The following is a 20,824-nucleotide window of genomic DNA, read 5'->3' as shown; positions in this document are numbered from 1 at the left end:
ATCACTAAAACCAGATGAGAACTTGAGTTGTTTTTCATCCCAGACAGACTCATACACAAAAGCAAACCTTAAAGTGCAAGGGCAGATTCTAATCATGGGACTCTGCTCATAGGTGGGTACCTCGGTCTCTCTACTCTTGGAGAAGCCTGGGTGGGCTGAAGAAATTCAGCACAGGAATCCATGGAGCTGGCAACTCTCTTCTGCACTGGCTTTGTGACATGCTGACCTCTAGCCATGGGGCAGAACTACATGGGCGATTGAACAGTTTTGTCCTTCTCATTGTTATTTTAAAAATGATGATGGGGGTGAAGGAGAAGAAAACCAAGGCCAGGACACACTTCATCAGCTCACTTCTGACCTTGACCATTAAACATTTTTTTTGGAATTGTTTACCCGGTAATGGAGTTGTTCAGTTTGTCCACTAACCTATATGGAATTTGTAACGAGGTCACTTGACCAAAGTCCCAGTGGAGAAGGCAGATTCCCCACGCATGCTTTCTGGTCTGAATGCTGACCGTGCAATCTCTCAGGCCCTAAGCATTCTGCTTAAACAAATATTATTTACGTTCGGCAGGAGAACCATTCCCCTCTGTCTGCTTTCTCTTCACTCACATAAAACTGCACATTTAACTTCTGTTTACATATGTATAAACTATATCTTTAGGAGCAGCCTGGGAAATGTTTGGTTGAAGTTGGATTTTGCCCTTTGAAAATACAGAGGTGAGTGACATCTGTATATTGTGTTATCAGAGGCGTGACACATATGGTTGATTGGGACCAGGTGCTTCATAGAAGCCATCTGAGTGAAGTTATAAATGTCTAGTTTACAAGTAAAGTGACAGCCCAATTCTTATTAGCAAAGGCTTGATTATCAATATTTGTCTTCCAATTCAGGGGTAGGAACAAGACAGTTGAATGTCTCGGGGTGCTGGATAAGCAGCTGAGGCTTAGTGAGAGATACTTGTCTCTGATAAGCATATACACATTTGACCTATAAAAGCATCATCTCTGAATGGGATGGCTGGGTGGGAGGGAGAAATTTTGGGTTAAACTTGGAGAATTAGTAGAATTTTATCATGTATTCAAGTTCTTTAGTGTTACTTCAAGGTTTATATCATATATTTTCCAAATCAGCAGTGTGTGACATGGGTAGATGAACTTCTTGCCATAACTCACGTTCAATGTGTACCAAGGCTCTACCCTTTACTTCATAGCTGCTTCTCTGAACAAAATGAGGGGCAGAGAAAGACAAAACCCAAGGGCTTTGAGTTTCATTTTGCTTCCTGATTAGTTCAGGCTTCCTTGGGTTAATTCACCTGACAGGTTATTTTCTTAGGACTATTTCCCAAGAACTCCATGTCTTTGTCTACCCCTTCATTTTCTTTGCCCTTTGTGGATGACTTTGACTACTTCTGGGAGCCTCACAGTTTGTTTATGGAGGTATAACTTGTCTCTTGTTGGCTGAGAACCATTAACAAAATTGGATTATTTCCTTTGGGTTTATTTGCAGGATGAAGTAAGGGAATAGTAGTGTATTGTTTATGAGAAACTCTACTTCTTGGCAAGTGAGACGCCTTTGATTTTAGTTTTTACTTGTATATTTTCTCATGAATGTGTACTTAGCCACTTTTTATACTAACTCAAAGGAAATGGCAATTGCATTTATGTTTGGGTATGTTGAATTGAGATGAGGAAGTGGAGGCCACTATGAGAGGGATCTCTGTATGTATCTCTGATGTAATATATTGTATAAGAGGACATTTGTCCTGGGAAGCTTTCCTGGAGGTTTGCTGGTATTTTCGTGAGTCTTTGAGTTGACTACATGGACTATGTTTTTCCAAGATACAGAGCTTGATTCATTAACATCTCTGTTATTGATGCTATTGTATAGTATAGTGCTTTAAAAGAATGACTGGTTTACTTCTCATCCCAAAATGGAAACATAAGAGAGACCATCTTTAAAAGATTACAACAGGAAATAGCATGAATTAGCTAACATTGTGTAACCCTGCCCTTCATCTCCTATCACTGTCAGGGTATTTTGGATGATGATGATAGTAATGAACATTTGATGCGTAGTTTGATGATATGCCTGCACCCTTACATTTTCTCAACGTGAATGAATATTTTTTCTCACGATAACCCTACCTATGAAGTATTCTACTTGTACAGATAAGGAAGTTGAGGCATGAATGGTCTTTGTTGACTGTTCTGGTCCTAATGGTCTTACAGATTTCCTGGATTCATCTTATTTAGAGCCTGGAAACTTCTGAGGGTAATCAGGGACTCTAATTACACCCTGCCTCCCCTGCCGTGGGCTGGGGTTGTGGCTTAGTGGTAGAGCATTTGCCTAGCACATGTGAGGGACTGAGTTTGATCCTCAGCACCACATAGAAATAAATAAAAATAAAGGTATTGTGTCCGTCTGCACTAAACAAAACAAAACAAAATACCCCCAGGACTGGCCTGTGGCTAAAATTCTAAACATTTATACTGTGGCATCTTGCTTGGTAGGAATCTTTTTTCCCCTCCCTGTGGAGCTCTATGATTTGGGCTGGAAAAATTTCCATATGTTCCCACAACTTGAGCCATCTTGAGTTTTTGCTCTGGCATTTCTGGGTTCTCTCCCTGGCCCTGGGACCATGGTAGGACATTATTTGGTCACTGCATATGTTTATGGTTCTAGTATTAGATTTTCTTTAAAGCAAAATGTAAAATTTCTTAGAAAATGACCAGAATTTCAGGAAGAGCTTTTGGGTATGTTTTCACACAATTCAGTGGGCATGTGAAGTGTTGAGTAAATATCTGGAAAACAGGCCAGAGCTTGGCTTTCAGGGTTGGGTGCTCTGGAGTGTCTCCAGCAGTTCCTGTGTGGACATCACCTGGGCTGGGGACATGCTGTCCTTTTACTGAGCCTGTTTGTAAAGAACTCTCTAAAGGTGCTTTGGGTTTTTCTGCACTTCCTACAGCAGCTATATTTCTATATTTAAAATGATATTAAAATAGAGAGCTAGGAGTCCTATAAATCAAAGAAATTAATTTTAGGACAGAGAGAAAGCAACAAGTCCTGTAATGTCCAGCTCTCATCATCTACCAACCTGAAATCAGTGGGGGAAGGATGGTGTGTGTTCTGAGGTGGCGATGGCACCCTCCCAGAGGGATGGGAGACAGCACAGTGGGGAAGAGCAAGGCTTTGGCTACAGTCACACTGCCTGGGCGTGAATCTTGGTCCCACCAGATGGGTGACTTGAGCTTTTCTGGGCATTTATTTACCTCTGTGAACATGGGGATACTCATAGGGTTGATGTGAAGATTAAATGTAGTACTCTATAAAGGTTAGCCTCGATTAACAGTCTATATTCACAGTTTCATGATGCAGATGCTTGACACCGCGCACACCCTGATGATAGGAAGTCTGACCTGAGGAGAGGGTACTTCCACACCTAAGTCATCTGTCCCAGGATACCACATATGGCTGTAAATGAGATGACAGGCTCAGCCTGGATGTGTGCCTGTATACCAGTGCAGCGCCTCTGGGTTCATTTAGAGAGTTGGTCCTTCCAGATATAGGCCCTGAGCTTCCCATGCAAAGCTGAAAACTGCAATCCTTCTATTTTAGCCAGACGTGCATAACTGGCTGGGAACCACCAAACTGACAGGGACTTTTCTTCCTCCCCAGTATAAAACATGATGGGAAGGCTGAGCTTAACAGAGACTCGGACAACAAGATTTAAATAAATAAGCTGTATTATCTGTACAAAAAAAATATAAATACAGTTTTGTGTTTTAGAGGAGGAAGTGCCTCCTTCCACATTATCCAGCAGCCCTAATAATCTGCGGTACTGCTGAGTCACGATTCACAGAACAAACATTACATGTACATTCATCTCATGCAAGGAGCACACTCTTCCCACCCCACACCTAGGCTCTCCGTCTCGCTCTGAAACCCATTTCCAACTCCTCACCTTGACATGTGGTGGAGCTGGAAGACAGCTGTTTTTTTTTTTTTTTAAAGGAAATGTAAATATTGGCTGCCAATTTTCAATACCTGTTGAACTAGATGTAATCAACCACGTGAGTCCTATGGAAGAAGTCTTTACCATTCTATAAAACACTCCTGTGACACAAATGAATCACCTGTTGCCCCAGCATCCCATGTTAGCTTTTACAGAGTATTCTGTACAAAGTGAATAATGGATCCAGAGTTAAACACCAGCTTCTATTAAAAAGAAGGAAAAATACAATGATCACCACTGAATTTACAGGAACACAGCTGTAGGAAGTTAATAACAAAAAAAAAAAATCTCCCAATATTTTTTTTTCTGGATGACAATGTACAATTATTAATATTGCACTTTTTTATACAAGAAATCCTAATAAATATTCACAAAAGATATACATAGAAAACATTCTCTTTTATTTTAAATAAACATTACATTGATCTTTAGTAACATGATTTCTTAGAGCCTATGTTTGTGGTGAGGAATTAAAAGACCCACCCTAATTGTCCACAGCTCACCTAGAGAGGACAGAGATTAACATTGTCTTCCTCCCAAATTTTACTTTACAGGCTGGATGGGAAATGCAGCCCTGATGTCAGTGGTGGCCCTGGGGTGAGTGGCATCCCACGAGTGTGTGAGGGGTGGCTTATCTGAGGCTGCCCAGCCTACTAAACTGGGGCCCTTCAGCGGGAGAAGGAAGGAAAAAAAAAAAATCACTCGCCCAAAGCTGTTCTGCTGAATGAGCAATTGGCTGAATAGTCCTAAAGTGTGTTTGCTGCCGGACTTGGCTGTGGCCAGCTCAGCACAGCTAATAGGTGTTGCTGCAGTGCATGAGCTGCCCCAGCTGGTGAGTGTTAATTGCCTTGGGTTTAGAGTGTTCACCATGTGGGGAGGGTGGGTTGAAAAGCCTTTCAGGACCTTCTTGGAGTCTAGAGCTATCCTTGGGCTTTGCCACAGCTCTTCATCCCCCCAACCCAACCTGCCACATAAATACTATGTATAGCAGCTCTTGTGCTCTGTCAGGCAACCACAGCCCCTGGAGTTGGCTGCTGGATTAGGCAGAGTGTACCCCAGTCACCTGCAAACCCACTGTCCCACCCTGTTCCCTGGTCAGCTCAGGAAGGAAATGGTTGCCACAGCCTGATACTCACTCTCTGGCAAATGGATGTATGAATTGACTTTTACAAAGGGACCCCAATCCTTGGCCCTTAGGTAGAGTAGCAAAGACCGTTTAGGCAGAAAACCCGGCCTACTCCTGCTCAGAATATGCCCCAGGCCCACAGCAGTTAGTAGTTCAAGGCTGGGGGCTCTTGATTTCAAAGAAGAGATGCTGGGCAGACTTACTGCCCAGCCAGGTGTTGACCTCTGGCCGGCTTTGTTGCAGCTGCATAGGTGGACAGTTCACTCAGGTAGTGTGGGGAGCGGGCAGCACTCTCCCTACCTCCCCCTGTGAGGGACAGGTCTCCTCCCATGCAGCAAGGGCACTCTGAGTGAAGCAGAGCTCTGCTCATCCTTGTGCACCTTCACTGAACCTGCCAAGTGCTCTGGAGTTCAGAGCCTGTGACATGAGCAGACACAGGCTTCTGTTCATGCTCTCCTTTCCCTTCCTGGGTCAGTTCCTGCATCACTGAGTTTTCTAGGCCGACTGTGATTGTCTCCTTTACTACTACCTATCCCTGTGTTGGAGTTCTCTATGGGAGGAGAAGAGCCAGTTCTGGTTGGCTTCTGCCTCAGATGGTCCTTATCACCACTGAGGGGTTGGGGGTGGGTAGAGGAGGAGACAAAGGATCAACACCACATCAATAATGCTGGTTGTCTGATGTTTGCACCAATTCTTTATCAACCCTGTGGCTCCCTGCTGTTTCCAGGGGCCCTGGCTTTCTCTTTCTAGGCCTCTCTGAGGACCAGGTTGGGAGGGAGTCGGCCCTGTAAGGGAGTGGCTGCTGTCTGCCTGGCCTGCTCTGCAACCTCCTTTTGACATCTGTCCTTTTCTTTTCCCAACGTTCTGTCCTCCAGCTAACTGAAAGAGAAAACATGCTGAGGTCCTCAGGGGGGAGGGCAGAGGTGGGAGTGAGGGGAGGGAGGGGGAAATAAATAAATAAAACAAAGCTTAAGTTCTGTCCCAGGTGGTTGCGTGAGTCCTTTGTGTGGCCAGGGAGAGTTCTTCCCCGTGCCCTGTCTTCACGCTTTGCCACAAGTTCCGCAGCAGCGGGATTTGAACTGGCTGAGTTGGCAGAGCTTCAGCTGCTTCACCTTCTCGCAGTACCTGGTGGTGTCTCTGCACTCCACTGGGAAAGGAGGGGGTGGGGAGGGGACAGAAAGGAGATGTGAAACAGAGGCTAACTGGCATTTGGCTGCTGAGGTCTGCTGTGGCCACTGCGCTCCATCCCTCTGGGTGTCTCTCACTCTGGTAGAGCTCAGCTACTTGCCTCCCAGGCTGCCAACAGCAGGGCCAGCCACCAGCCTGCAGTCCTCTGGCTGAATGATGGGATCCATTCCTGGGCCCTCTTTGCCTTTCATAGTTGCCTCTACTTCCTGTCTCTTCCCTCCTTTTGGGACTACCTCACTTCCTTGCTTGCTTTTCCCCATGGGCTTTTGGTATTTTAGTGAGTGACTCTCCTCCCTGAGATGGTTCCCAGAAGGACTGAGTTCTGCCCCACGTGGAAGGAGATGCAGGTGAGGCTCTGGCTGGAAACCTTTATCCTCAAGGCACTGGGACCTTACTTTCTCTGTTAAGTTTGTTTTCTTGTATTCTCTGCCTAAGATTCTTGTTCTTTCTACCCACCAGGCCTTAAACACAACTCCATGGTGTTCCAGCTCAGTACTGGTGCAGATTATTGTTTTTAATCACTGGTGCCGATTTGACCTGGGAAGCCAGTCTGAGCTAGTTGCATTCCACTCTGGTACTCTCTGCACACGGTGAGAGAATGACACCAACGTGGGTCAGCACTTCACCAAAGATCATGCATCCCCAGTGCACCATAAGGAAAGGGTTGTGTGTTCACAGGGGATCCGCCTTAGTGTTGTGAATCCATTGTTTAGTGAAGGTCAGTTGGGGGGAAAACTGAATTCAGCCACATTTGTTTATTTCTTTTTCCTTTTTTTTTTGGTCCTTGTCAGGAAATGTCTCCAATTTGGGTTTTGGATTCAGAAGAAGAAAAAAAGAATAAGATTCCTACCCAGTTGGAACACAAATGCTGATGCTGGGTTGAGGAGATTCCAGACTTGTGAGGAGAGGGAGTGAAATGAGTGTCAAATGCCAAGGGTCTGGGCTCTGCTCAGTTTCGGTGGATGCCCAGGATGGGAGAGGAGGGAGATGATCAGCAGGTTCTTGTTCCATGGGAAGCAAAACAACGATGGGAGGGGAGCCAGTGGCTGAGTGGGAAGCACTCTGTGCTGCTTCAATGTTAACAATGCTTTCTCTAGCAGCCGGGCTCCTGACTGCCATTGTCTGGTCGTCCCCTCTGGGCATCAGCCGGTCTGCAGGTGAGCTAGAGGCCAATTTTACCCAGCAGTTGGCCAACAATACTTGGCCATCTCTGGACCAGGATGAAGATGGTGGTAGCCCCTGGGGCACACGCTGCCATTTTTGTGGCTAGGAAATGTATACACACTTCTTTACACACCCACACACCTGCCTGTAAATGCTCAACTCTGGCTCCAGCTCACAATCCTTGGGGTACCTGATCCAGTGCCCTATGTTCAGGCTCAGTCCTAGGGATTGCCCTCTGCACCCGATGCCCTGTGGGGAAATTGCAGAAAGGTCTTTGGGATTGGAACATACTGTTTTCACATGGAGTGATGTTGCAGCGTTGCCAGTTGGCGGGCCGGGGCCCCCAGGAGCACAGGTGCTCAGGCACAGCCTTGTTGGTGCGGGCATGCACACACTCCACCCGCCGGGACTGGAAGCCATAGTTGCCACAGGTTGCCGTGCACAGGGTCCACAGGCTCACCCTCCAGTGTACGCTGCAGGCATCTGACCAGCAGTTCTGGGTGCTCACAGGCCTACAGGAAGAGGGTGGCAGGATTAAGATCTGTCTCTATGGGGCCAAATGTGAAAATAATGTTCCCAAACCAGGAAGGTCATCCAACTCCTTAAGAACTTCCATTATCACCAGACCTAGGTTCTGATCTCTATTTTGTTACTGAATGGCCACAAAAGTCTTCTTTCCCTGAGTGGTCTTCCATCTGCTCTTCTCTACAATGTCTGTGTCTGTACATGACCCAAGAAGGAGCTCTATGCCATGTGGAGGCTGGTAGAGGGAGAACTTGGACCTGGCCTCAGGGGCTGGAGTCTTATGAGAGGTGATAAGCTCTCTTCTCAGGGGACATCTACAAAGAGATGTAAGAGGGATTGGGGGCTGGATAGGAATGAAAAGTTGGTATCCAGAATATGGCACCTCATCTCAGCCTCACTTCTAGAGAGGGGTCAACAAGAATGAGGAGCTGGTGGAGCCCTGGAGGTCCAGTAGCCCCCAGGTAGACCTTGCTTCTTTGCCTGCCTTGGGATTAGGGCAACACCCCCCATCTCTGAGAAACACACTCCTGCATGCTTCATCCTATTGAGAGGAAAGCCCAGACTGGCTGCTTTAGTAAGCATAATATGGCCCATCGATTTCTGAGTGGGGGGCAGTGGCCTGGGTGATAGAAAGGAGCAGACAGGGCATCTGACCCTTGGCACTGTGGGAGGTTGGAGAAGAAACATCCTTTCATCACTTGTTTCTGTGCTACTGACACAGGGGCTGAGAGAGGAGGCCCAGGGCTTCCTCTTACCTGGGAAGGGCACTGCACTGCTCTGATGGTAGGGTGATGCCATCCCGCGTCTGACAGAAGACTTGTCTGTGTTGCACAGCTAGGCGAGGCCCGATGCAAGGCCCATTGCACTGGAAAGCAGAAAAAGGAATACATATCATGTCAGCGAAGTGCTCAATGTTCAGGCCCCAGGGGATGCAGGATTGTTTTGCAAGGTCTTTTGGGAGGTCGTCAGATCATTCATCTTCTCCCTCTCTGGACCAACTAAAAGATATTCACTGGCTTGTTTTCTTTTATGTCACAGTGGGACAGTTAGCTATGCTATGGGCATTTTGCAAGCAAAGGCCAGAGGAAGTGTGGAGCCAGTCCGAGAAGGCCAACCCACTTCCAGATCAACCAAATGAAAATGCACTTGGCATTATGTGCTAGGAATGTACTTAGAGCTGAAGACATCTAAACAAGCCCCTGTCCCCTTCTGTGTGGAAAATAAGTTGGCTTATTGTTTTCTTGCTAAATTCATCCAAGTAACCATGTCCACCATTTCTTTCCTTTCCTTGGCCTTGTTTTCTGCAGGTCAAACCCAGGACACTGAACACAGACAGACTGAGGTATGTACAGTCCCTCCTTATATTCTCCTGCCATGTGCTTGCCAAGCTTTCCCCAGAGTTGGCAGAACCTAGCCCTAATGCAACAAATGCCTCCAAGAACTGTCTATAAAATGCAAAAGCAGCAGGCCTGAGCCAACAAATGGCATGTTAGCACAAGGGGTACACACATCCCTGGAAGGTCACTTTTTATTTTTTAAAAAAGTTTATGGAGAGCTTTATTAATAGATGCCTATTTAAAAATAAGACCTTCTGCTATAAAGGGAGAAAGGAGGTAGAAAACCAATGCACAGAAAAGATAATGAGACGAGATGCATTTCCTGTCACATTTCATGATGTCCAGGAACACCTGGAGAGGACTCCTCCAGGATATTGATGTCCTAAGCATTAGTTTTTTATTGGTTCATTATACATAATAATGGGATTGTTACATATTTGTACATACACATAACATAATTTGGTACATTTCATTTCATCTCCCCTTGCCCTCCTCTCCTCTATCCTCCTTCCTCCACTTCACCAGTCTTCCTTCTATTTTAATGAGAATGGGAGGTCATTTTGGAACAAAGAATCTTAATCTGGGAGTCTTTAGATCCCTAGGGATCCAAAGGGATATGAACTCTCAACTCTTATGTTAAAATTTTCTAGCAAGATGTCTCTTCCTATTTTCATTAGATGCTCAGAGAAATCCAGGACCACTGAAGGACAGGGACTTAAGGTAAAAGCATCCCTCCTGGGCTGACACCTCTGTCCAGGCCAGGGATTGCTCTTCCTGGCTCTGAAGGGCTCAGTTTGACAAGGTCGTTCACGGAGACATGGGTGTTGGAGGAAATGTAAAGAACACCCCTTGATACCAATGATTCAGAATTAATTTTTGTTTTATGATAAAATAAACATTACAAAATTTATTGTTTTAACCATGTTAAAAAATAACTTCTCACTATGAAGGACAGTGTGCATGGAGAAATATGAGTGAAGCAAAGAAGCTCTCGGTGAGCTCTGACACAGTGAACGGAGCCAGCCGCGTGGCAGAGCCACACCTTCAGAAGGGATCTTTGCTTGCTTCAGTGCTCTACTGTCAATCTTTACATTCGCTGTAGTCTGTGGAGAAAGGGCCCTGCAGTTTCATGTTGCACTGAACCCTAAAAATTATGTGGCCAGTCCAGGACACAGGTGAAGAAAGTGAACACCGTAAGCAACTCAGAAGCCCCCAGAGGTCTTCTCCCTTCCCCCTTTCCTCCTCTCCAAATGTACCCACTGTCAAGGCTGAACCTTTAACACAGTCAATTTTATGCTTGATTTTGAAATTTACATAAAGGAATCATATTTCATTCCTACTTTTGCTTCTGGCTTCTTTTTCTCATGAAGCATCAGGTATGTAACTGAAGTACATTCATTTTCATTGATAACCAACATTTTGTTTTATGAATATACCATAATGTTCTACCTACTTTTGATTAATCGTCGACCCTTTTTTTTAAATACAGAGTCTACTTTGTCAGATATTAGTATAGACACCCCCAACTCTCCTTTGGTTAGAATTTATAGAATTTACATGAACTTTTATATAAATTCTTTCATTTCCATTAATTTTTCCCTTAGATCTAAATAGAGTCTCTTGTGGACAACAGAGTTGGATCATGCTCTGAATGTACTAAAACTTATTTCTTATTATGTTCTTTACCACCTTCTCACAGTTTGATTAGGGTTCCCCAGGTTTCTGTTTTGTGCCTTTTCTTTAGATCATGCTTCAAGGTGATACCACCCATGACATCTAGTTATCACTTGATACTGATGACTTTCAATACACTCTGGTCAGCACAGCTCTAAGTTCCATATTCATATACCCAACTGTCTAAGGAATATCTCTATTGGAATATTTTATAAACATACTACACATTTATCACACCCATCTTCATTTTCCTGTATTCCTAATTGTTCCAACAGAAATCCGAGGATCATCTTTGCTTCCTCTCTCTGACAGCCAGTGGCTCACTGAAACCATATGAATCACACTGTCATAGTATCTCCTGTCCATTTCCACTGACCAAAGCATACATTCTGATCACCATAATTTCTTACCTACATTAGGTTTCTCTTTCTCTATTCTTGTTACTTTTCAATTAGGTAACTAAATTGCTGACAGGGTAATCTATTAAGAGTTCTGAGCTTGCAACTCTTGTTTAAAATCTTTCTACTGGGGGAGGAAGACAAGCTGGCAACAGAGATGTGCCCAGCACTTGCCTCTTTCTCCACAAAGATGGACCAAAGTAACAGGCGTACAGGTACATTTTGAAGTGAGTGACCATAGAGAACAATGGAAATCATCAAGAGAGACTAGACTTGTAAGATTCAGAGGCCTGGGACAACAGCTTAGTAAAGAAACAAATTACTCTGGCATCTGTCACACTCCAACTCCTGGACCCTTATCTCTCAACCTGCACAAAAAAATAAATTCAAGATAGATCAAAGACCTAGGAATTATGCCAGAAACCATGCAACTCCTACAATATATAGTCATACAGTCAACACTTCAACTTTTAGGTACAGGATGACTTTCTCAATAGGACGCCTAAAGCTCAGGAAATAATGCTAAGAGTTAATAAACAGGATAACATTAAATTAAAAAGCTTCTAAACAGCAAAGGAAACAATTATTAGTGTGAAGAGAGAACCTACAGAATGGGTGAAAATCTTTGCTAACTACTCTTCTGGTAGAGGATTAATATTCAGAATATATAATATTTAAAGAATCCCAAAAACTTTACACCAAAAAAATGAAATAACCCAATTAAGAAATGGCAAATATACTTTTCAAAACAAAAAATACAAATGGCCAACAAATATATGAAAAGAAAATGTTCAGCGTCATTGATAATTAGGGAAAGCAAATCAAAACTAAACTGAGATTTTATCTCATACCAGTCAGAATGGCAGCCATCAAGAATACAAATAATAAATGCTGGAGAGGATGTGGAGAAAAACACTTTTACACTGTTGGTTGGATTGCAAATTAGTACAACCAGTATGGAAATCAGTACCGAGGTCTCTCAAAAGATTAGATTACACCTCCACATGACTCAGTGAGACCACTTCTTGGTATTTGTCCTAAAGAATTAAAGTTACCACACTACAGTGATACATGCATACCCATGTTTATAACAGCACAATTCACAATAGCCAAATTATGGAATCAGCCTAGGTGTCCATCAACAGATATATGGATAAAGAAAATGTGATATATATATATATATATATATATATACACACATACACACACACACAATGGAGGATTTTTTCATCCATAAAGAAAAATAATGTCATTTGCAAGAAAATGGGTGGAAGAAGAGACCATTATGTTAAGCAAAATAAGTCATATTCAAAAGGTCAAGAGTCATGTTTTCTCTCATATGTGGAAGCTTGAGAGCAAAAAGGACAAGAAAGGTGTGTGTGTGTGTGTGTGTGTGTGTGTGTGTGTATGTGTGTGTGTGTGTGTGAATCCCAAAATCAAAGGGAGATCAGTAGAGGAAAAGGACTAAGGGGAGGGAGTGCGACGTGCTGGAGAAAGATTGGCCAAATGATAGTTAATTTGTGTGCATGTATGAATATGTAACAACAAATCCCATCATTATGTACAATTATGATGCACCAATAAAATGTGGAAAAAATTAAGCATCCCAGACTCTACCCCAGGCCTATCATATTTAGAATTTGCATATTTAACAAGATCCCCAGGTGATTCATGTTGATTCTCTATATATACTGGCCTAGGGACTTTAGAAAAAAGGAGTGAAGAGTTTGAGGGGAAAATAATGTAGAAAAGACTTATGTGTTTTTCTCTCTGTTGGGAAGAGGAATCACTGAGAATGATCAAATGTCCCCTTGAGTGACCTTGATGTCAATGCAGAAACATTTCCCATGTGTCCCCAGATCTGTTCCCAATCCCAGCTTCACAAACTGCTAGTAAGCCTTGAGGACCTGGCAGCAGAGCTGTGTTGTGTGAGAGCTGTCAGAAGTGGGCTTTTCAAGATAAGAGAAATACCTTCCCAGCACCCCCTTACTCTAGCATAGAAGCAAGGTGGAGCTCATGTTGCTCTGAATATGAAGCACATATAGGCCAGCCTCTGGAAATAAAGGGCTGGACAGGTGTGTTGGCCGGTGGGCAGTAGGCTAAGCATTAACCCCCTGGCTTACCTGAGATACAAATGGCTAAGAGATACAAATTTACTCTGTGGCTAGGAATGTTTGATCTTTATATTAGAGACTGACACAGCATGTTAATGTCATAGGACGTTGCAAGTGATTGTTTTCCAAAGATTACACCTAAGGCTGGCAGTAGAGGAACATGAATAAACCAATTCCAACAAGTTTCAAGTTTATTAATTGTCTAAAAACATTGTTACATTGGTCCTACAGTAAAGTCTGTGATTTGGAGAGTGTCCCACCTGGCTAGCCATGAAACTATGCCTCAAAGTCAGAATACTCCCTTTGCTAATGAGTGCCAGTCCAGACAAATCTGAACATCAGCCCTGGCCGGCAGCTCTTACATGTCTGCTAAGCCTCTAGAAGGGTTTGAACATAGACTTCTGGAGAAATGGTATATATTATTTCCCTTAAGCACCTCCACCCCTGATTTTTCTTTGGTGCCAATAACACTGTAAAATAGTAGAGTACAAGCTGAGTAGGATAACTATTCTATGCTTAATAGGCCTTATCCACCTGGACAGGGAAAAACCTGCCTCTCTAATGTATACTGGAGTTCTTGACTGATGCTCAGTCCCACCTGGCCCAGAAACACTGAGAGTACAGGAACCCTGTCCCCCTGGATTCCTACTGCCATGGTGCAATGTCCACCGTTGCTTAGGATGGTTCCCCAACCCCCTGGGAATCTTCAGTTTGTGTCAATCTCCTTTTAAAAATCACCAACATAAAATTCTCACTCCAAATGGGTAGAACCATCATGGACCCTCCACTGCACCTAGAGAAAACTCCATCACTGAGCTCCTGGGGTCAAATAAGCCCCCATTGCTGCTGTCCATTGAGCTTACCTGGGACTGAAGTCACTTCTAGGCAGAGAATTGTGAAAGGAGTTGATTGTTTTATGGTGACCGAGCTAGGCTTCAAGTCTTCCTGACTCAGGACAATGGTTCTCTACCCTGTTTGTATATCAGCATCACCTGAGGAGTTTCTAAGAATCACCTAAGCTTGATCACACCCCAGAGGAATGGACCTGGGCTCGTTGAGAGTTATGATCTTGACATTGGTGGTTAAAAAGGTTGCTTATAACTATGTGACCAGTGGAGAACCCTGGCCAAGAGCAGTCCGCAGAGGGGACACTGGCACAACAGGTGGGAAAAGGTGGCTTGAGAGTGTGCGAGTCTGAAGAAGGTGTCTGAGGGTTCCAAGAACAGAAAGGCCTCAGGGTGGAGGAAGGAAACGTGTGCCCGGTCAAGCAGTGTGTTAAGGTTAGAGTGTGTTAAGGTTAGAGAAGGATCCAGGTGCCTTGGGTGTTAGGAATGATACAGAGTGGGATTAGGGACAGCGGGGATGTCATAGAGGAGGTGGCAGTGGTGGCATTTACTTCCCACTGTGGCAGGGATTACACCTTGAGGATGACCTTTCAAATAAAAGCCGGTGTGGCCCTCACCTGGCCCCAGTTAGAGAAGGCCCACTCCACACACAGCTGTTGGTTACAGGCCTGGGTGTCCACAGGCCGTTTGGCTAGCTGGGTACACATGTCGTTAGACACGGGAGTAGAGATCCCAGAGGCTTTCAGCTTCTGACAGGTAACTCTGCGTGTCTGGATGCCTCCGCCACAGCTCCGGGTACAGGCAGACCAGGAAGTCACCATCCACCTGGGGAGAGGAAGAAGCATCAGAGGAGCCCCAAAGGTGAGGCCTGGGGAAGGAACCTTGTGCCCGTTGCCTCACAGATGTTAATTAGGGGGCCTCTTCACAGTAATTACTTGGAAAAATGACCTTCCATAAGATATCCAAGTCAAATCCCTGGAAACTGTGTTATCTTATTTGGATAAGATAAATATATGGCTGACATAATTAAGAACTCTGAGATTATCTGGGTAGGCCTTAGATGCCACCACAAATGTTCTTCTAAGAGAAAGACAGAGGAGGTTATACACAGGGAAGAGGAGAAGGCAGTATGACCATGAAAGTGGTGTGACCACAGAGGTAGGAGGTGGAGTCCTGCAGCCACAAACAAGGAAGGCACCAGGGGACAGGGGTGGGGCAGGAAACAGTTCAACCATAGAGCCTTCAAGGGAGTATGGCTCTGCTGACACCTTGATTTTTTTGGCTGCTGGCCTTCAAATCAGTGAGAGAATCAGTTTTAGTTGCTTTAAGCTACTGTTTGTGGTAATTTGTTACAGTGGCTTCAGGACAATGATACCTTGGGTCACTGACCAGAAATGTGCATTTGGAAAGAGTATTTAGAGTCAGTTGCCTTAGCTGCCCAAAAGGCTGGGAGATAGTCCTCTAGCTACTTACACCGTACTGTGGTTTTGGTACTTCCTAGTCTCTGAGTGGGAACAGTTTCCTGGGGAAGTCAGAGCCAAACCTATTACCTCTTGACCCAGGAGGTATGGGTCTCACTTAAGTGAAAGTTTTGTCTGGTAACATCTATACTTTCTATCTTACCTTAACCCATATCCCATTTAATTTGTTTAATCTTTCAGAAATGAAGAAAATTGCTTTCTGTGGCAATTTTCCATTATCACGATGCTCCATGAGTCTTATGTATCTTAAAGGATTGCACATGTGTTAGAATTATTTGTTTTCAGAATGTTTAGGCTCCTGCTACGATTTGAGTCCTTAGAAGTGAGACTTACCAAGACTATGACAAATGGGCTTTTCTCATAAAGCCAAACTATAATCTGGGGACACTCTGAATTTGATCCATATACAAATATGAAGGGGGTGCTTTTTGAATGTATCCTTGGATAGTTCTCAGAGAAGGGGAAAGGGACAGTTTGTGAAAATGAGGAAAGGTGTGGTGTTGTTCAGCCACTTCAGGCAATCTGGGGAGGAAAAACCAAAAACCCAAACCCCTCTTATTGCCTGATTGCAAGGGCTGGGGGCTTATCTAACATGAAATGGTGAAAATAGCTACTTGGGTCAAAGGAGGATTTCCTAGTCCTATTTAGAAAGATGGTCAGGGCAACACTTGTTTGTGTGCAAAGAAGGATGCTAATGTGCCCAAATAGCCTGGCAGGAAAACCAGTGGAGGGTGAACCTATGGCACTTCCTAGCCAAGTGACACCACATCTGTCTTTCAGGAGAGGCATGTAGTGGGAAGGGGAACAAATTCCTCCTGAGTCTGGATCTGTGACTTATTTAGTTTTGTGGCAATTTCCCTGCTCCTCTGCCCTGGAGAGGGATGACTGCATGCAGAATTTCCAGCCCACAGGAGCAGAGCCACTTAGGAAGCAGGCATGAGGTGTTTTAAAACTCCTGGGGGCATTGAAACCAAAGAAGAAATAGCCATTATTATTTCATTTGCAGAAGTAAATTAGGCTGATTGACTCTGACCATCACCAAATCAAATCAAAAAGTTCCTGGCACGTCCAAGATCTCTTCTTCATTTCACACAGCTTGGCAAGGGCAGCCTTCCAGCCCCCCTAGATCCCTGGTGAATGTCAGGCCTGTATTTCAATCAACTTTTATTTCTAAATATACATTTCAGCGATTTTTTCGGGAGCTGGGGTGGGGGTTTTGAGAAAGGAGAGGTATGGGCTATGTTACCCATTCAGGAAGGGTATAAAAGGACATTAATCATTCCTGTGGAAACCTTCCCGTCAGCAAGTCAAACTGCTGATATTAATGAGTGTGTTTCATATTTCATGGAGTCTCTCCTGGTTTCAGCTGCTCCTTATGACTCAGCTGGCAAAACACAAAGTGGTTCCCTGAGCAGTGTAGGAAAGTCCTACAGATAGGTCGTAAACGGGCATTTTAGGGCCAAGCTAAGTCCCCCTAGGCTCCGAGCACCATGCTGGTGCCAACTCCGAGCCCAGACATCATACCTTTAGCTAGTTTCTTAAGACTAGGGGCTGGGTGCTCAGTGGGACTCACAGCTTCTTGAAGCATGAAGAAGATGTTGTAAGAGGCAGAGATTCTTTGTTATCCTGGGGTCTATAAGGGGCCCAAGTACAGAGAATATAAATCCAAAGTTAAGGCAAGTATAGAAAATGGAGATTTATTCCAACTTTAGGGAGATGCAACTATTTGTAGAAAAGAGAGAGCACTGATTGCACAGGTATTTAAAGTCACACAAAAAGAGGGTTTGGGTAGAGCCTAGTAATCCCTGTCCCCTCAGTTTGACAATGAAAGATATTTCTTTCTCTTATAAAAAGCCCAGAGAGTCAGTGTATCACTGCAGGATGGGAGATATCTCTGACCAGGGCCTGGGGAACATATATATTCTGCTCCCTGAACAGATCAGAGCCTCTTAGGCCTTTGCAAATCCCAGGTAGTTATTTGCTGGTGGGCGGGAGAGGCCATGAGCAGAGCTGAGAGAGGGGGCTCATTCTGAGGATACTGTCAGCAAGGCAGAGAGGCCTGGAAAACCCACACCTAAAGGAAGGAATGGCTCCCTGGATTGCTTTTCTCCCTGCAAAGTGCTAGACGAGGGCTGACCGTCAACTTGGTTGTAAGTTAGGGCCCACCCTGGGAATGGGAGGCCACACTCACCGGGAAGGGCAGTCTCTCCGGTTGCAGGCAATGGGCTGCACAGCAGGGCGGGCCTTCCCCGCACAGTGAGCAGGATCTACTTCCGTGTTATTCAGTAGACACCTCAGGCGGGGCTGCTGAACACCCCTGTTGCCACAAGATGCTGAACAGGTCACCAGTCTGTCCACGGACCACCAGTAATCTGTCATAAGAGGAGGATCAGAGGTGAAGAGAGCAGAACATCACTGCCCTCACTCCATTTCTTCTGAGCAGGGCCAGGGGAAGGTGGAAGGAGGCTGGGGGTTGGCATGTAGGCAGAGGGAGAAGTTCTTATAAATGAGGCTCTGCTTCTGTGTGGGCACCATTCCCAACCTATTAGGCAAGCCCCAGGGTCTTGAGAAACCTCAGGTGATTCCTCCAAAAAATGACTACCATAACTCTCACGTGATCATGTTACTGTGAGGGTTGGATATGAAGAAAGTAAAGGGCCAGGCTCAGTGCCGGACACACAGAGAGGACTTACTCAACAGCCACAGCCCTTACTGTTTTTAAAATACTGACTAAAGTACTCTTACTGGTTTATGAGAAAGGGACTTTATTTTTCTACAGAGATATATAAATATATCAGAGATAATCATTTTTAAAAGTAGAGATTCGAGCTGGATTTTGTAAATTTTTTTTTTGATTTTTAGTTTTGTAAATGTTATTAAAAAACAGCCTCTTTAGAGAGTTCTCATTTACATGAGACAATGATGTCAGTGAAAAAGCCTATTTCTCTGGTTTTTCTATTTGATGGTCTGGGACTCACTGGTAGGAAAGCTATTAAAAATACATGTGGGCTGGTAAACTCTGAGTGCTTATTTGCAAGTTCTCATTGCAGATAGGCCCTGGATTCTGTTTTTTTAGCAGAGAATAATTGGCTGGCAAGAAAATGGAACATTTGTTTTCCTCTCTGGAAAGCAAAATGGCAGGGGAGAATTTTTAAGAGGAAAACCTATGTGCTCAGAAAAATCTTACTTCTCTTTCCTCCCTCCTTTTGTGCCATGTTGGCACAAAACTGACACTTCCCACAGAATCCTCCATTTTGGAATAAATGCAGTAGCATTTGACTTTCCTTAAGCATATCACATAAGGTCACAGGTAGAACTAGCCTAGGGAAAACTCAAAAGCCTTCCATAGTTTCTATAAAAAGGCTGGTTTGGGCTCTCTTCCCACCATTTGGCTCATTCACAACTCTTCTGGTGCAGTGAATGCCAGGCCCCACCCAGGGGCTTTCTGACCTGCCTGTATTCCTGGAAAGCTCACAGACTGTTCCTTGCCAGGGTCAAAGGAATGGTGCCTGGAGAGTCCTCAGCATGTGACTGCAGCCCACCACTCTCCAGAAGGTGCAGCTGGCAGGACACCATCCCCTCCCCCAGCAGGAGACAATGACCATAGTGTTCCAATCAAGAGGTATTTTTTTTTTTTTAACCCAATCAACAAGGAACACGAAATTTTAAGTAGGCTACTCTGTGGGGTGTGTGTGTGTGTGTGTGTGTGTGTGTGTGTGTGTGTGTGTGTGTTCTTTTCTAGTTAAACTAGTAATTAGAAAATAGAATTAACTTTGATAAATAGTTGTGTTTTCTTGGTCTTAAGCAACAGTAATATTTGATCAGAAGGACGGCTTTAGGGAGGCACCGATGCTGATGTGACCAGGTTCTCCTGTGATGGGACCTGGTGGCTCTTCTGAAGGGCTATGTTGGCAGAAGTACGGTTTCATTGCACTGAAACGGGATTCAGCTTTGGTTTTCATGGCCTAGGTACCATGGGAGTTCAGAAATCACTTTATTCCCGGAGAATCTTGTTCCCAGGTGGGCTTTCTTTTTGACACCCTAAAGCCTGATGGGTTCTTACCTTGGATGACCAAAGACGCCTTCTGCATCAGCATCCCTGCCTCATTCTGCGCGAGGCAGCTGAATTCCCCCTGAGAACCACCACTGAGATTTGCAACCTGAAGGATCTGTCCAGATGCCAGGATGTGATGTGTCAGTCCTGTGGTGGTGGCAATTGGTTGACCACCATGGAACCAGGTGATATTGGGGGTGGGATAGCCTTTGATGGGGCAGCCTAGAGGAAGAGATGAGAGGAGAAATAAGCCATTGGCAAAGCCTGAAAAAGATACTTTGCTGGAGAGTTGTTTCGTGTCTTTATGACTCAAGAAGGCATACACATACTGTGGCTTTACCCCTAGCACTTATCTTATGTTAGTCATTCCTAACAAACAGGAGATATTTTTATTATGTGGGCTTCTGGAATAGTGATTCTTATTCATTAAATTTTACAAAAATTCTTAGATCTGTTTATGCCCCTGTACTAATTGGTAAGAAAAAATGATAAAATTAGCATTCATTATTGCATGGTTTTTCAAATTAGCTTCTATGCTGATTTTATTAAGAAATTGCTTCTTCAAATGTTATACATTGGAAAATAACATACTACATGGTAACTAACAGTTAAGAATCAAGCATAAATTGGTAAAAGTCTAACATCTGCCTTCATTTTACTCTTTATATGATTTTTGAAGTAAAAAATCTTCACCTGAGACTAGGAAAATTATTTTAAACATTGATCTAATTTCTTCATGAACTTTTTTTTGATAACTTTTATCCTCAATTGAATATATACAATATTACAGTTATCTACTCATTAAACATATTTTGATACATTAAAATTCCAAAATATTAAGCTGAGACATTGGGTCTACCTAAGCCTTTGTATCCCAGAATTGGAAAGATAAACAGATGGCT

At 44.1% G+C, this 20,824-nt stretch overlaps 1 protein-coding gene across 4 annotated transcripts in view; it reads right to left on the bottom strand.

The window, feature by feature from the left end:
- Positions 1–3,729: 3,729 nt before the first annotated feature.
- The window catches only part of Adamtsl1 (ADAMTS like 1), an 876,927-nt gene continuing 859,832 nt past the window's right edge, over positions 3,730–20,824 (bottom strand). For all 4 annotated transcript variants that reach the window (XM_078047684.1, XM_078047686.1, XM_078047685.1 and 1 more), the window contains 6 exons: positions 19,932–20,144; positions 18,060–18,240; positions 15,005–15,212; positions 8,775–8,884; positions 7,786–8,006; positions 3,730–6,289 (listed from right to left, as the gene is read on the bottom strand). In XM_078047684.1, the coding sequence (XP_077903810.1) occupies positions 6,183–6,289; positions 7,786–8,006; positions 8,775–8,884; positions 15,005–15,212; positions 18,060–18,240; positions 19,932–20,144 (1,040 nt within the window). In that variant the 3' untranslated portion in view covers positions 3,730–6,182. The remainder of the gene's footprint in view (positions 6,290–7,785; positions 8,007–8,774; positions 8,885–15,004; positions 15,213–18,059; positions 18,241–19,931; positions 20,145–20,824) is intronic.

Source organism: Ictidomys tridecemlineatus, chromosome 4, assembly GCF_052094955.1.
Source record: "Ictidomys tridecemlineatus isolate mIctTri1 chromosome 4, mIctTri1.hap1, whole genome shotgun sequence".
NCBI lineage: Eukaryota > Metazoa > Chordata > Mammalia > Rodentia > Sciuridae > Ictidomys > Ictidomys tridecemlineatus.
This window is presented reverse-complemented; position numbering and strand designations above follow the sequence as displayed.